This window comes from Staurois parvus, unplaced genomic scaffold (genome assembly GCF_062004578.1).
Source record: "Staurois parvus isolate SC_StPar_1 unplaced genomic scaffold, SC_StPar_1.0 ptg000437l, whole genome shotgun sequence".
NCBI classification, from domain to species: Eukaryota; Metazoa; Chordata; class Amphibia; order Anura; family Ranidae; genus Staurois; species Staurois parvus.
The window spans coordinates 773,020-788,768 of record NW_028318233.1 but is presented as its reverse complement, the minus strand read 5'-3'; the positions used below and the strand labels follow the sequence as shown (position 1 = coordinate 788,768).

The 15,749-nt window shown below is 38.3% G+C and overlaps 1 protein-coding gene across 1 annotated transcript in view; it reads right to left on the bottom strand.

Moving 5' to 3' along the window:
- Positions 1–237: 237 nt before the first annotated feature.
- LOC149454137 (hexokinase HKDC1-like) overlaps positions 238–15,749 on the bottom strand; it is a 58,068-nt gene continuing 42,556 nt past the window's right edge. Inside the window, exons 10-18 of the mRNA XM_089687742.1 lie at positions 14,955–15,259; positions 11,428–11,576; positions 10,365–10,484; positions 8,017–8,112; positions 7,793–7,892; positions 6,585–6,768; positions 5,833–5,988; positions 2,516–2,749; positions 238–1,354 (exon numbers count right to left, since the gene is read on the bottom strand). Of these exons, the coding sequence (XP_089543868.1) occupies positions 1,183–1,354; positions 2,516–2,749; positions 5,833–5,988; positions 6,585–6,768; positions 7,793–7,892; positions 8,017–8,112; positions 10,365–10,484; positions 11,428–11,576; positions 14,955–15,259 (1,516 nt within the window). The 3' untranslated portion in view covers positions 238–1,182. The remainder of the gene's footprint in view (positions 1,355–2,515; positions 2,750–5,832; positions 5,989–6,584; positions 6,769–7,792; positions 7,893–8,016; positions 8,113–10,364; positions 10,485–11,427; positions 11,577–14,954; positions 15,260–15,749) is intronic.

The following is a 15,749-nucleotide window of genomic DNA, read 5'->3' as shown; positions in this document are numbered from 1 at the left end:
TTAGACAAACCATAGATTAACTGATTTTCTTTCCTTCCACTGGAAGGGCGCCTTCCCAGCCAGCAGGATGCAAGGATTACTGCTGGCGGTTATAACTGCTCGCAGTAATTGCATGCCAAAAAAACGGACAGGCTGGTTGTACCCAAGTTGATCCATCGACCGACTTGGGTACAATCAGCCTTCCCATACATGGATCAAAATTCTATATTAACTTGTGACTCCGCACCAAAAACAATATTGTGAAATAACAATTTTATTTTATTGTGTTATTTTACCATCAAAACATATGTAAAATATGTAGAATAAAAGCTGCCACCCTATGAATATAATAAATACACTCCGTTTAGTAATAAAGAAATGGATAAAAAATTTGCCTGGTTCCCGCTTAAGCAGCTGACTTTTCTTTACTGCAAGTAAACTATTTGTACAGAAAGTTAATTGGCCAGAACAAGAACATACTATTTGCATCTTCCCAAACATTTTTATATTCAAAAGGTAGTTTTGCCACCTTACATGTACAGTACTTGATGGAAAAGCAACCCTAAGGCCCCATTCATACATGCATGTTCTGGGAATTAACAACACACTTGCAGTACCACTAATTATTAATGGCACCCCAAAAATTGCTAGCAAGTGCTTGTTTTGTTGTGCAACAAAATGCACTAAAACAAGCAGTCGAAAAAAAAGCGCAAGGCTCACTGCCCAAAAAAGATGCAGGAGCTACTTTGGCATGTTTGTCACATGTAGGGCAGCCCGTTCAAGAGAATAGGCTGCCCGTTGCTGCTGTGAGAAAAAGTGCGCAAAAGTGTAAATGGGACCTAAACCAGTGGAGAGTGGTGTGTTTTTATGGTTATACTGCCAAAAAAAGAACAAAAGTCCAAATAAGGGAATACATTTCACATTGTAACGACTTCTTGTTCAGTTCTACCAGCTATAGAGTGAACAGAATGGGGAAGGGAGCTGTAGAGAAATATATAAATTATGCGCATCTCCGTGTGTCATACTTTAAACTTCTATGCTTCATTGGTCTGCACTTCCACCTTCCTTCAATAGTTGAAGAGCCACAAAAATTTGAAGGCAATTCTGCAATGCTTGGGAATGGGTCTAAAAGCCAACAGGTTCTCCAAACTGCTGTGACATGTTATGGCTTAGGAGCGGCATTTTTATGTTTTCTGTTATGTTTTAAATGTTTAGGTCAAAAGAATTTTTATTCTCTTCTTCTTGACTGTGAAAACGTTTGGCCACCGCAGTAATCAGCGCTGCTCCCTTCCCACTCCCATCTTCAGATAACATAAAGGTCACATCACATTTTGGTGACAGTTTCTTTACTGTTTCCTGCAAAATCCTGGAGAAACTAAGAAGAGAAAAGCATTTGTCAATACTTACAGTATATAGCCATATTCAGTACCTGTTTCCTAAATTATTTAGATGGTTTCTTAATTATGTGTTAGGCTGTAGTGAGATTACTGATGTACAAAAACTTTGGAAAAGTATAGTCAGCTTGCATTGGAGGCAGTATGATGTATCTTGCTGTTGAGTGATGCTATAGTTGAAAAATTGCTGACTAATAAAACAATGAAACAGTCAGTTTATCATTCTTAAAATTAAAGTATTACTAAACCCAGGGCCATGCATTCCCTATATCTGGTCTCACACAGTACACAGAACATGGAAATACAATTATTTTAGCAACTATAAACTGCTAAATACCTTTTCTCATCAGCAGAATATAGCAGTCTTAAGACTTCTATCAGTGTCCAGCTGAGCACTAGTTAGAGCTCGTAGTAGGAGTTTTCATTCTGCTCTGACTGTCCCATGAGGCTACATAACCCTTCACCTTCTGTCTGGACAGTGCTGATTGGCCCTGTACTGATTACATGCACGTTCCCAAATAAAAACAATCTCTCTAGCAATACACACTTAACTGAGCATGTGCAGAGTGATCTTAGAGCTCTGTACTATCAACAGATAGATTGGGGACAGGGGAAGAAGGGGAGGATCAGAGAAGACAAGATCAAACAGCCTTTTTACACAATCTGGAGGATTAATCCCTTAGGTTCTACAGTGAGTATACCAAGCATGCTTTACTGCATATACAGACTGATTTTACTGTTGTGGGTTTAGTAACACTTTAAGCTTTGGTGGTACTTTGGAGCCCTTGTTTGCTAACTATGCTGCACCATCTATGGAAAGTAGAAGACAGTCTTTAAAAATGACACAAGGAAGTCATATCAAATTTTAAATTAGGCTTTTAAGGTATACCCATATATTTTATATTGCAATGGGTGCACCTTTATGATTCATTTCATGTCATTCAGCCTCTGGATGAAGATTAATATACTGGAAATTCTCAGAAGTGACATAAACCCAAACTGTGGCATAAAGTAGGCTGTACTATGTTATAAAATGTAAAATTTCAAACATATTAATAATACTTGCATACATTTTTAAATGAATATTTTTTTGCCGTCTCTGTTCTTTGCATTTGCAATCGATTAAAATAATGATAACTTACTGTGGATGTAATTTGTACAAGGTCCCATCAACGCCAACAGTAGTTCTGAGATGGTCTAGAGCCCGGTTGTCTCTTATTTTATCTACAACAGCCGCCAACCCAGCCCCACATAACTTTGCTGCTCTTGTTGATACAGCACCACAAACTTCTTTTACAATGATACTGTCATCACATGTACTGTCCAAACCCAGTTGCTGTAGGATCTTCCTGACTTGAAGGAGGGCTAGACGATCACTGAGTAAAAAATATACATATAGGGTTTTGGTGAACTATACATACACGGGGATGTATTCAGCAAAGTGCAAGTATATAACTGAACAAAAAACAAACAAGCCACCACAAACATAAAATTAAACCCAACAGCTTTGTTTGTCCACTATCACTTTTTGTAGCAGCTTGTCTAAAGGCTTGTGAGAAAAAGCAAAACAAGGGACACATGAGCTGGCCATAGATGGTTCGAATTTCGTCCAGTTCAGCAGGGACCGACCAAGATTCAAACCATGTATGGACAGGCTGATTGTACCAAAGTCGATCCATTGACTTGGGTACAACCAGCATGTTGGATTTTTAAGATTTGATTATAGCCAGGGGCCCCCGCTGGGAGAACACAATAGCTCTGTGGGAGAGATTCCCACATCAACACTGACTGTGCTGATGGGGGAATCAAGCTATTTTCTTTCCTTGCAGAAAAGAAAATTGCATCATCTATGTCCTGCCTTAGTTTCCTGATACCTGATAAGCATTCCAAATGGTCAGGGTGCATAAAACAGTAGCCAGCAATTGTTTTCCACTCAGGCCACACACTCTTAATAAACCATGACTAACTTCAAGGCTCACATCTCAAAACTTAATACTGGAAGTCAATATACTGTGAATGTAAGAATAAATTCATCTTCTACAGTATTTACATATTACACTGATATATATCAAATATTCACATAAATATTTGAAAAACCAATGGCCACTACTCCATACTTTTACTACTTGACCTTGCTGTGGCTTTTGATACTGTTGACCATCCTCTCCTTCTCAAAAAACTCCACTCTCCACTCCCTCTTTCTGTAAGGGTCCCTTAAGGTTCTGTCCTTGGAACCCTTCTCTTCTCCATCTACACCTCCTCCCTTGGTCACTTGATAAACTTCCATGGCTTTAAGTACCATCTCTATGTTGATGACAAACAAATCTATCTTTCTACCCCTCACCTCACCCCTTCAGTCTTCTTTCGCATTACTAACCTACTAAGTGACATATCGGACTGGATGTCACTCTACTTACTCAAACTCAATCTTTCCAAAACTGAGCTCTTAGTATTCCCTCCAGCCCGTGCCCCCTCCCCTGACTTCTCCATCAAGATCAATAATACAACCATCAGTCCCTCCCCTCATGCCAGGGTACTAGGTGTAATCCTAGACTCTCATCTGTCCTTTCACCCCCAAATCCAATCGCTATCCAAATCATTTAGACTTCACCTCTGCAACATCTCCAAGATACGGCCATTTTTAACCTCAGAAACCACTAAGCAACTTATTCACTCCCTTGTTGTCTCTCGCCTATTGTAACTCCCTCCTCATTGGCCTACCTCATAGCAGGCTATCCCTTCTTCAGTCTATCATGAATGCTGCTGCCAATCTCATCCAGCTTACTAACCGTTCTGTATCTGCCACCCCTCTCTGCCAATCCCTCCACTGGCTTCCCACTGCCCAACGGATAAAATTCAAAACATTAATAACATATAAAGCCATTTATAACTCTGCCCCAAATTACATCACCAATCTTGTCTCCAAATATCATCCAAACCATACTCTCAGCTCCTCGCACGACCTCCGCTTCTCTAGCTCCCTTGTCTCCTCCTCCCATGCTCGTCTCCAGGACTTCTCCAGAGCTTCCCCCATCCTCTGGAACTCTCTACCCCAATTTATCAGACTATCGCCTACTCTGCTCACTTTTAGGAGATCTCTGAAAACCTCTCTCTTCAGGGAAGGCTATCCTGCCCTCAGCTAATAATGGAATCTTCTACTCCTCCTACACAGTTAATACCTTTTGTACCACTAGCCCCTCCCTCTTAGATTGTAAGCTCCAAGGAGCAGGGCCCTCCTTTCCCTCTTGTATTGAACTGTATAATTGCTGTATTGTCTCCCGTTATATTGTAAAGCACTGAGCAAACTGTTGGTGCTATATAAATCCTGTATAATAATAATAATAATATTTGATTATACATCCAAATGTTCCATACATATCAAATTGCACATGGAGTACCACAGTTCAGAGTGCATAAAAATACTATTGAATGCCACAGTGTAAATGTTTATTCAGTTTTCAACTGCTGTTCTTCACCCTTATGTTGCATTGTTCACCTGCTATGCAGTCCTTCATACATATCTTCCTGTGCTGTTATGCTTCTCCCTGCATTGACCAGGACAAAAACTGAAAGGAATTTAACATTTTACAGTCATAGGGAAACCTAATGAAAATTTAACAATTTTCACTGAAACTGGAAAACAAAGGGAGATGCTAGAGATGAAATTTCTGGGCCAACGTTTAATCACCATCCATGTCTTTATATAAGGGGGGTCCAGACAGAAGCAGAAGATAAAAAAACAATGGAGTGGAACAAGAGGCCAGATGTAAGCATAGATTAAATGGGACAAAGGGTTTTTTTGGTTTCTTTTTTTTAAAGAGGATGACCAATTGAATAGAATGTTGTACAGACATAGCAAGAGAAAATTGTAGAGGAAAGAAACAAATATTGTCAGGGAGAGAGTAGCAAGATTTAGTTTGAAATGAGATTGAGGTTTGAGTGGAGGACAATGAGTTGAAGGCCAGTGTGGCCACACAGCAAGCATTTCAAGACAAAAGTGTCACACAAACGGATAGAAAAGAATCCTCAACTTGGCAAAATGAATATCTCTTCTCTCTTTAACAAAATTGATTTCCTTATACTTCTATAATGTGTGCAATTTATGCAGTTGAAAACTGAATATGCATTTTATAAGGACACTTCCTCTTGCTTTCTGCTGTGTCTATGGGACATTTTAGGGATACAGAAAAAAAAAATCACACCAGAATATGTTAGGGACCGCACTACCTGTAGTGTGCTAGTTAGGGGCTTATTTAATACAACGGCTTTGCTAAGATACAAAATTCAAAAGAATTCTTTATTTTTATTAGGGAAAAAAATAAAACCTAGATAGGAGGTCTAATCCTTCCCCACTCTATTTCAAACCAGAAAAACGATGTTTTGATGTACATTTTATATGTTTTAGTCAATTAAGTATTTGAACATTAATAAAAAGATACTTGATAATGATAATAATAACCTTTCAATCTGTGACAAAAATTTTGTTTCAAATATCCCTTTTGTCCTCAGTCTTTCGGATATCTGACCACGAAATAGGAGCCCTTTTTTAGTTAGATCAATTAAAATTTGTCTCACAATTTCTCCGAGATACATGCCACTGGTCATCTTCTCATAACTGTATAGATCAGAAACATACAAATTAAATCAAATGTCTGTGTAGCAAATATAACAGTTTTATAGGAAACAAACCTGACTCTACATGGAACTTGTATAATTATCTTCATCAACACTAATGTTTTCAACTTTATATAACTATCAAAACATCCATCCCTTGTTATTCTAGGTGGACAACTGTAAGCAATAAGGCATCTGTAATTGTGTTTTGTCTGTGAAATTCTATATAAAGAATTTTGAGGGATCTGAAATAAAACCTTTGAATTTGGAATAAAATGCAATTGTCTTTACTCTTGCTTTTCCTAAGCATCCCATGAAAATAGCTGTTAAAGCTTATACAGGACAGAGGAAGCACAGCTTCTAAATCTCATAAAAGGCCAGAGTATTTATGTATATAATACCTTGAATGTATCCCTTTGACTCCCTTTAACGAGATAACACCCACTTGAACACAAGTATTTTTTTAAATTACGTTTATAAACTGATTCCTCACTTTGATCAAACATCTATATAGGTGCGGGATTGCTTATTCATGGTCACTAAGGTTGACGACAGGATACCAATGCAATATTTAAATGAGAATACCATTACTTTTACCTTTGTTTTCCCGGATTCAGTGACTTCTCATCCACATGTCTGTCATACTGGGTCTGGATGTCAGCTAGGCAATCATTGTCTCCAAAACCTCCCCATTCTGTGTTTATACACATTCTCCCTTCATCTCTTTCCAGAAACTCAATGTTCTTCATTTCTTCCATGTAACACAAATTGCTACCAGTACCTGGGGATGACACAATCCATTTCTATTAAACAGTACAACACAAAATTAACAATGTACAGTAACTGGATAGTTCACATCTGTTCCTATTGTTAAAGTGAAATGAGATGATGGCCACATGTTAGGCTTTCACTGACATTTTAGCTCAACATATATCCAATTGGATATCTAACTGCCTGGATGGAAGATACAATAATTGGTAGGCTATATCAGCATGTGTGTGAGGCTCTCAAACTATTACTATCAATGTCTCCAGGACTATATGAGCAATCAACACCTGACCAGAACTCCTATATATGTCAGATTTGGCCATCACCACACTGTGTTTACAGATCTGACCACAGGAAGGAGGCAGACGTCTTAAGCTTGTCAAAAATTATATATTTTTCCTTCCAATTTCCTTTAGATTTCCCTTCAACTATGTAGTGCAAGGGCCTGCCCGATTGCATACAAATTGAAAGTGTTTAGGTTTGGTTTTGGTAAATCTAAAGGAAAATTGAACAAGAAAATTGTATTATATATGGCCAGCCTTAGTCTAGGCTGCATGTATATGGACAACCTTACCACATTCTTAGAAGGTTTGACACTCTGCTTTAGCTCTCACATAGTAGTCAGTGCTCCTTCATTCCCTGTTTGTGTGATATGCATGGTCACTGTTCTGTGGAAAACTGTCTAAGAGTATTTTCCTTACTGGAATGCAAAAAAAACCCAAGCATTTTCTACACTAGCCAAAACCAAAAACGTTTTAGCCTGAGATACCCCAAACCCCAATATATGTACTCCTTGAGAATGTACTCTTGTTCCCCTTCAAGCAACACCATGGTCAAAATCTTCCCAATGAGAGTTGTGCAACACCTATTTCTCACCTATTGCATACTACTGTTTTATGTACATTTTTAATGGTCAATTAAAGTAACAAATTTTATTTTTTTTAACGATTTGTCCTTTATCACTAATATCTATTTCCAGCTATATAACAATAGCACATTTTTAATTGTAGGAACCTACCGATGATCAAAGTAGTTACCTGCAATAAGTCCAATCTCACAGTTTGGGTCTTCATACCCACAGGTCATCATTGTCCCAACTGTGTCATTGACAATGGCAACAATGTCCAAGTCAAACTCCTTTAAAACAGAAAGGAACATTGAAGTGTGCTGCATGCCCCTTGTACATTGTAAAATCACTGTACAATGATAAGCGTTAATTTTATTCGTTATCAAATAAGTTTCCAAAATTGAGATTACTTACATTTCTCCTCTTGATGGCTTCTCGCAACATATCTACCACGTCTTGTCCTTCACAGTCTGTGGCCTTGAAACCCTTTGTCCATCCCACCAATGTTCCCTAAAGCAGTTATAAATGAACTATTAGAATGGAACAATATTTTAAAACAGTTTATTATTTTATTTATTTTATTAACAGTTTTTAGTGGAATATTAGTTAAGAAGGGGCAGGTCAGTCATAATAAACAGGTATTTTGTAATAACTTGTGTCAGTTATACAATGTGAGCTGTGATTCTTTATCCAGATTGGTTAACAATTTATTGTCAAATAAACAAATGTAAAATGGAGCTTAGATTAAGTAGCCATCCCTGACCCAATCCTGTATCTGGACAGTTGAATGCAACACTCAGTGGAGAAGCATACAGTATATCGCTACCCTTGGGGGTGGCACTAAGTGCTTATGACCATTGGAAGCACTCATTATTAAACACACAGACTTTACAACTTGTCAGAGGTCACTTCACAAGTGGTGAGTAACAGCACATTTGAGGTTGGGTAGAAGTTAACTAAGCCCTTAATTACAGGGAAATGTTTACCTGTCTATGGCCAGTACTTAACATATAGAAGATAAGTATTTAAAAAAAAAAAAACAAAACACAAAATTTTCAATGTTTTACATCTACGAATGACAATTTCATTATGACAGCACCATATTATTTCCAAACCATTTACGGTTAGTGATAGTATAAGAACACCCTAAATGATAAAGGCTTCCCTTTCACAAGGCACCTATTCTCAAAAGAATCTCCCACGTACACAAGCTGTAACTCAATTCAGTTTCTAGGCTATTTAATAACATAAAAAGTCTAAACTCAGCTTGGCTGCCAATGCACCTATCGGTGTTGGGGGTTAAATCTCAAATGCAATGGATACTGCTTAATGAGAAGTTAAGTTAATGGCAATACCTTAGGGCTTCATGACAACTTTTAATTGAATTTGGAAACTGCGGATCTCCCACTACCTACTACAAAATTTTGACTGCCATTTACTGGAATTGTGATGGTTTCTATCCTCATACCTCATGGCACTTGTGGTATGTGAATCCTCTCTGGCCAACTCCCCTTCCTCTCTTAAAACAGAGTCTCCACCATTTGTTATCTTTCCTGTATCCCCCCTTCCTGCCCTTCATTCACTCTTCTCAACTATCTACTCGTCATCTATTTCCTTCTCAATAATATGTATAATGGTTGTTTCCAATAATTGAATATTACCACATACACTTATTATTTCTAGTCTACAGTCTGTGTGTTCATGTTAGTTGTACACATATACTGTACAATTTCTGTACTGGTACTTGCCTGTGGAAACCCAACTGCTAATAAAACAGAAAGCTTAAACAAGCGAGAAAATCCTAAATTCATTATTCTATAACACGTGTTATTTGCCACAATGGTTATTTTTACCATGTAATTATTTTCAGCGCTCGTTAACGTTCGTGACTCAAAAAAAACTTGTAATGGCAAATAGCGATTGTTATAGCTTAGTGTACAGAGATGTGTGGAATTCTGAGAAGAAGAATATACAAAAAAAATGCAGTCCTACATATTTAAAGCATATTTAAACCCAAAAACAAAAATAAATATATTTGCCAGACCCAAGATGTGGTGGCTATGAAAACTTTTTTCCCTTGATTTTCACCTGGTAAAGCACCCCCTGTCCTAGGGTGACAATGTTCACTCAGAACAACTGAAACTGGAGAGGACTACAGAACCCCACCATTTTCCTCTTCTCCAAAACATAGAGATGCATGGTTCTGAAAGTGAACAGCTAGCAAGATCAATGGGTATTTTATGCACTTTTAAAACAGATATTTTAAAAAATGCATCAAATGCATATTAAACAAATAAAAAGCGAACACTCAAGGAAAGTTCACTGTGAAGTGATTACATACTCTTTAATGTTAAAGTTTATTCTTTATATATATATATATATGCAGAAAACACAGTCATCATACTTTTTCGGATATGCCATTGCTACAGTAAGGAAAGTTTGGATTTTTATTCTAGTGTTTTCACTAGGGAGATTTTTTCCCAATCCTTGTCTCAGATGGCACCAGTCACTGGTACAGAAAATTAACAGAAACCTCTCCACAGAAGCACAGACAGCCATAAAATCCTTCTCATCCCCACTTAAAAAAAAAAGTGTTTTTGATTTCTTTGATTGGTTCCTGTTGGTAACATTTACCCTTACTATCAATTCCAGGTGGCATCAGTCACCAGAACACAAGGTGAAGGGAAATCTTGTTAACTAGCCCTTCCCCACTCTATCTAAAAATGAAAAAAGAAGTTTAATTTTTTTATAGTGAGACTCACCTTGTCAATTTGATCTTGTTTACATGGGAAGGAAAATGTAAATCCCAATGGCAATGGAGCACCTTTAATTCCCATGTAATCTAAGAATTCTGCAATGCATTCCACAATATGATCAAATAGCTGGAAAATAAATAGAAGAAATGGAATATTACTTACTAATCACAAACCTTTCACCAAAGCATCCAGCCACAAATTCTGTAGCTACTGACTTTTAATGAAAGGACACTAACCTGTCCAAAGATCCAGCACTGTCCTCACCCCGGTCGGTTCTTCGTTAGTCTTCACGTCAAGGGGCTGGCATGTTTAGTGTTGGAATCCAGCTGTGGCTCCTTGCGGCTTCACACTGTGCATGTGTGAGCCATGCTGCTCTGTGTGAATAGTCCCTTAGCCTCATGGGACCTGTGACCTGTCCCAAGAGGTAGCCGGCAAGTGCGAACTTCAAATTGAATTGCCTAGTCCACAGGTGTCAAACTGGCGGCCCTCCAGCTGTTGCCAAACTACAAGTCCCATGAGGCATTGCAAGAATGACAGTTACAAGCATGACTCCCAAAGGCAGAGGCATGATGGGACTTGTAGTTTGGCAACAGCTGGAGGGCCGCCAGTTTGACCCCCCTGGCCTAGGCAATCTAACCGGAAGTGAGAACTGGTACCTACCAAAACAGGGTCCTCCCTAACCCCTAAAAATGGCTAAAAGTGTTGGGGGAGGGCATAAAGGAGAACTTCCTTCATTTAAAAAGGCTAAATCAGAGTAAATTATAAGGTTTATTTGCTAAAGGAAAACAGGCCCGTCACTTTCAAAAGAAATGTGCACTATGCATTGGAATTTCCCCTTAGCTTAGTGAATGGAGTAAAAATTCACTTTGCAAAGAATGCACCATCTTTTGCTTGCACATGACTGGATGATGGAAGTCAGCAGAACCTCACCTCATACACTAAGCTAAGGGAAAAATTCCTTGCAAAGCGAACAGCCTACTTACCTTTAGTAAATCAACCTCAGTATATTACTTATATTGTAGCTTCACAACACGATCCCTTGTAACATGCAGGCAGTTTGTACAGTTACCTCTTCTCCAGTTCCTTGCATTATCTCCAGAGGAATGGCAAAGATCTTATTATACATTTTCACATAGCGCCTCCTTCCACTGCGGATTTTCACTAGCAACACTCGGAAGTTTGTTCCTCCAAGATCCAAAGCCAGAAACTTTCCATTCTCTGTAATAGAGTTTGTACCTATTACTGCCCCGATTCAATAATGTTAATTTAATTAGATTCAGTAGTGCTAAATCAATTAAATCTGATTATTAAATTGATGGTCCATTTAATCAGACTGGTTTGAGCATTTTTTTATTTTTGGCTCCCAAAATTGTGGAAACGTGAATCTGTAGGTCCCCTAAAAATGGATCATCAGTTTTTTTGGATGCACCTTATAATATTGAGGACAGAAAATTTGATTCCTAATGATTTAAACAGAATTGTAATATTAAACTTATAAGAAGTGATGTCACCTCAGCAAGCTTCCTCAATGGAGTTTTTAATGTGGATTGATCAGAATACAAGATACTCAGAACATCATTAATAAACATGCTAATTACATTACTTTATAGCAAGATTTGTCAACAGGCACATCAGGCCAGAACTTCCGGCTGCAGTGGTCAGCTCACTTGTCAGCTGACGGCTCCCGACTCACTGTGGAGCGCACAACGCCTCTGCATTTCCCGGTTAGGAGTGAGTCCACGTCCCAGTGGACCACACACGCCGGCGTGCGCTCCAGAAGAGGACACCCTACTCCATCTTAGTTAACTACAATATTGCTGCTCGTCGGAGTTTACCACCCAAAGCATAATGCAGCTTGTCATGTTTAAATTCAAGACCTATGGCACTAATACAGCTACTGATAATGTGAGTCAATATACTCCTATGACATTGCTGAAACTAGCCTTTGTGTACCTCCATGTATAGTTATATGCATGCACATTTCTTTTGGTGTGATCAGTTTACATATTAATTATCATATCATGGCTTTGTGCGATTTTAGTCCTTTTTTGTTTTGTGCAGATATTGAAGAATTGGGTGATTTTTACTGTTATGATGCAATTGTATTCGACTCATACAGTATGACACATATTAGATTTGTATATATGGTTTTTATGCACTTGTGTTTGCTCTATGGACCATTTAGGATTTATAACATATTTGTAGCAATGTTTACAATCGGGTCCTCCATTCCCATCTACTCCCTTATATTTACAAGGGCATCTCTTGTGCTTGTTATCTCCGCCCATCGGTGGGTCTGGAATCCCCTTCCCACAGGATATTCAGATATATAAGAGAGGATACAGGCACTATAGGCATTTGCTCAGAGGAAGATGCAAGTCCGCGAAATGCATTAGTCGGTTGGAGGTCCAACATTTCAATCACGGATATATATTGAATATTTTTCAAATATTTTGTAATAAAAATGCATTTCGACATAATATATATATATATATATATTTATTTTTTAATATAATATATTTTGAAGTATATTTAATATGGCCAAAATTGTAGCATTTCAAATATATGTCAATATATTTGGGAAGAATATGTTTTAAATAAATTTCAAATATATTTTTCTTCCATGTGGGACTGATCGCTGGTGCAATGCTTTCCAGGCTCCTGTAGATAGAAATAATAAATGCACATTTTTTTACCTGCAAAAAAATGTGAATTTATTTTTTTGTCTAAAAGGTGAACGTATCCTTTAAGCTTACCCAACAGTTAATGTTTTCAGCATACAGTGAAGGAAATAAGTATTTGATCCCCTGCTGATTTTGAATGTTTGCCCACTCACAAAGAAATGACCAGTCTAAAAATCGAACAGTAGGTGTATTGTAACACTGAGAGATAGAATAGCAACAAAAAATTCAAAAGAGATGTATGTCTAACAAATTATGCACTGATTTGCATGTACATGAGGGAAATAAGTATTTGATCCCCTATCATTCAACAGGATTTCTGGCTACCAGGTGTCTTTCATACAGGTAACAAGCTGAGATTAGAAGCAGTCTCTTAAAGGGAGTGCTGCTAATCTCATTTTGTTGCCTGTACCTGTCCACAGGAGCAATCAGACAATCAGATTCCAAACCATAGCAAAGACCAAAGAGCTGTCCAAGGATGTCAGGGACAAGATTGTAGACCTACACAAGACTGGACCAGGCTACAAAACTATCGCCAAGCAGCTTGGTGAGAAGGTGACAACAGTTGGTGCAATCATTCACAAATAGAAGAAACACAAAACAACTATCAGTCTCCCTAGGTCTGGTGCACCATGCACGATCTCACCTCGTGGAGTGTCAATGATCATGAGAACAGTGAGGAATCATCCCAGAACTACACGTGAGGATCTTGTCAAGGATCTCCAGGCAGCTGGGACAACAGTTACCAAGAAAACAATTGGTAACACACTACATCGACAAGGATTGAAATCCTGCAGTGCCCAAAATGTCCCTCTGCTCAAGAAAGCACATGACTAGGCCCGTCTGAAGTTTGCCACTGAACATCTGAATGACTCAGAGGAGGACTGGTGTTGTGGTCTGATGAGACCAAAATCGAGCTCTTTGGCATCAACTCAACTTGCCGTGTTTGGAGGAGGAGGAATGCTGCTATGACCCCAAGAACACCATCCCAACTGTCAAACATGGTGGTGGAAACATTCTGCTTTGGGGGTGATTTTCTGCTAAGGGGATAGGACAACTGCACCGCATCAAAGGGACGATGGACGGGGCAATGTACCGTCAAATCTTGGGTGAGAACCTTCTTTCCTCAGCCAGGGCATTGAAAACTACAGCCACCAAACCTTAATGACTTGGAGAGGATCTGCCAAGAGGAGTGGGCCAAAATCCCTCCTGACATGTGTGCAAACCTGGTGGTCAGCTACATGAAACGTCTGACCTCTGTGATTGCCAACAAGGGATTTGCCACCAAGTACTAAGTCATGTTTTGTGAAGGGGATCAAATACTTATTTCCCTCATGAACATGCAAATCAGTGCATAATTTGTTAGACATGCATTTCTCTTGAATTTTTTGTTGCTATTCTGTCTCTCAGTGTTACAATACACCTACCATTTGATTTTTAGAATGAGTGGGAAAACATTCAAAATCAGCAGGGGATCAAATACTTATTTCCTTCACTGTATCTGTAACTTTTGGTGGCTTGAAGCTGCGCTACAGACAGACATAAAAATACACCAGGGAATGAAGATATGTATGTGAATGTATTGTTAAATGCAGCTAGTAATTTCCTGAATTTGTCTTAATATCAATTACTATTATTATTCATTTATTTTAATATTATTACTAAAAAATACAGAACTGCAAAAAAATAAATAAAATCAGATCACCAACCTATACATGCTGTCTAGAAGGGATATATTTTTTTTTCTAAATTTCGGCTGTATATTAAGCTCTTTGTCTGTGGTCAGCTTTATTTTTTCCTCCCGAACTGAAGGATAACCACAGCTGTTCCAGCTGAGGGAAATACTGATCTTTTGGGAATAATGGGTACACTCATGTGCAATTTCATGCATCATAGACAGCAGTAGAATATGTACCTGTCCCATCAGGTGTTCCGTAAACATATGTTGGTAACATTTTTACTGTGGCTCTGTCATGAGTTTCTTTCTGAAGTCCACATTTTAGTTCCGTCAACATTCTCTGCTTAACATCTGAAAGTTTCTCATCACTGACATGGAACAAGTCTAGTACTTCATCAATCCTCTTGTGTTGGTTCAGAAGTCTACAACCCACTGCTGTAACCATAGCTGCTCCTCTCCCACTGCCACATTCTGAAAGCAGGAAGCGAACATCACAATTGGGGACCAATCTCCTGACCACCTTGTGGAGCCGTTTAGCATATCTGAAAAATAGATAAACTGAATAGGTTACATGGGTAGCATAATATATTTGTATAACCCAATGCTGTATTTTGACAATGATTTTTTTTGTCACATTGGTGCAGTAAAGGCTTCTTTCTGGATACTCGACTATGCAGCTAATTTTTGTTCAAGTGTTGTTGTATTATACTCCTTAAAACAAGCACACTCTCTTTTTCCAGGTTACCTGTGGGTTATTGTTTGTATCCCAAACAATTCTTATAGTAGCTGTGGCTGCAATCTTTCTTGGTCTACCTGACCTTGGCTTGGTATCACGAGATCCCAAAATTTTTCTATCCTTAATAAGTAATTGAGCTGTATTGACTGGCTAAATTAAAGGCTTTAGATATAAATTTGTATCCTTTTCCATCTCTATAAAGTTGCATTACATTGTTATGCAGTTATTTTGACAGTTCTTTTCTGCTTCCCGTGGCTCAGTATCTAGCCTGCTCAGTGCATTCAAGTAAAAGCTAA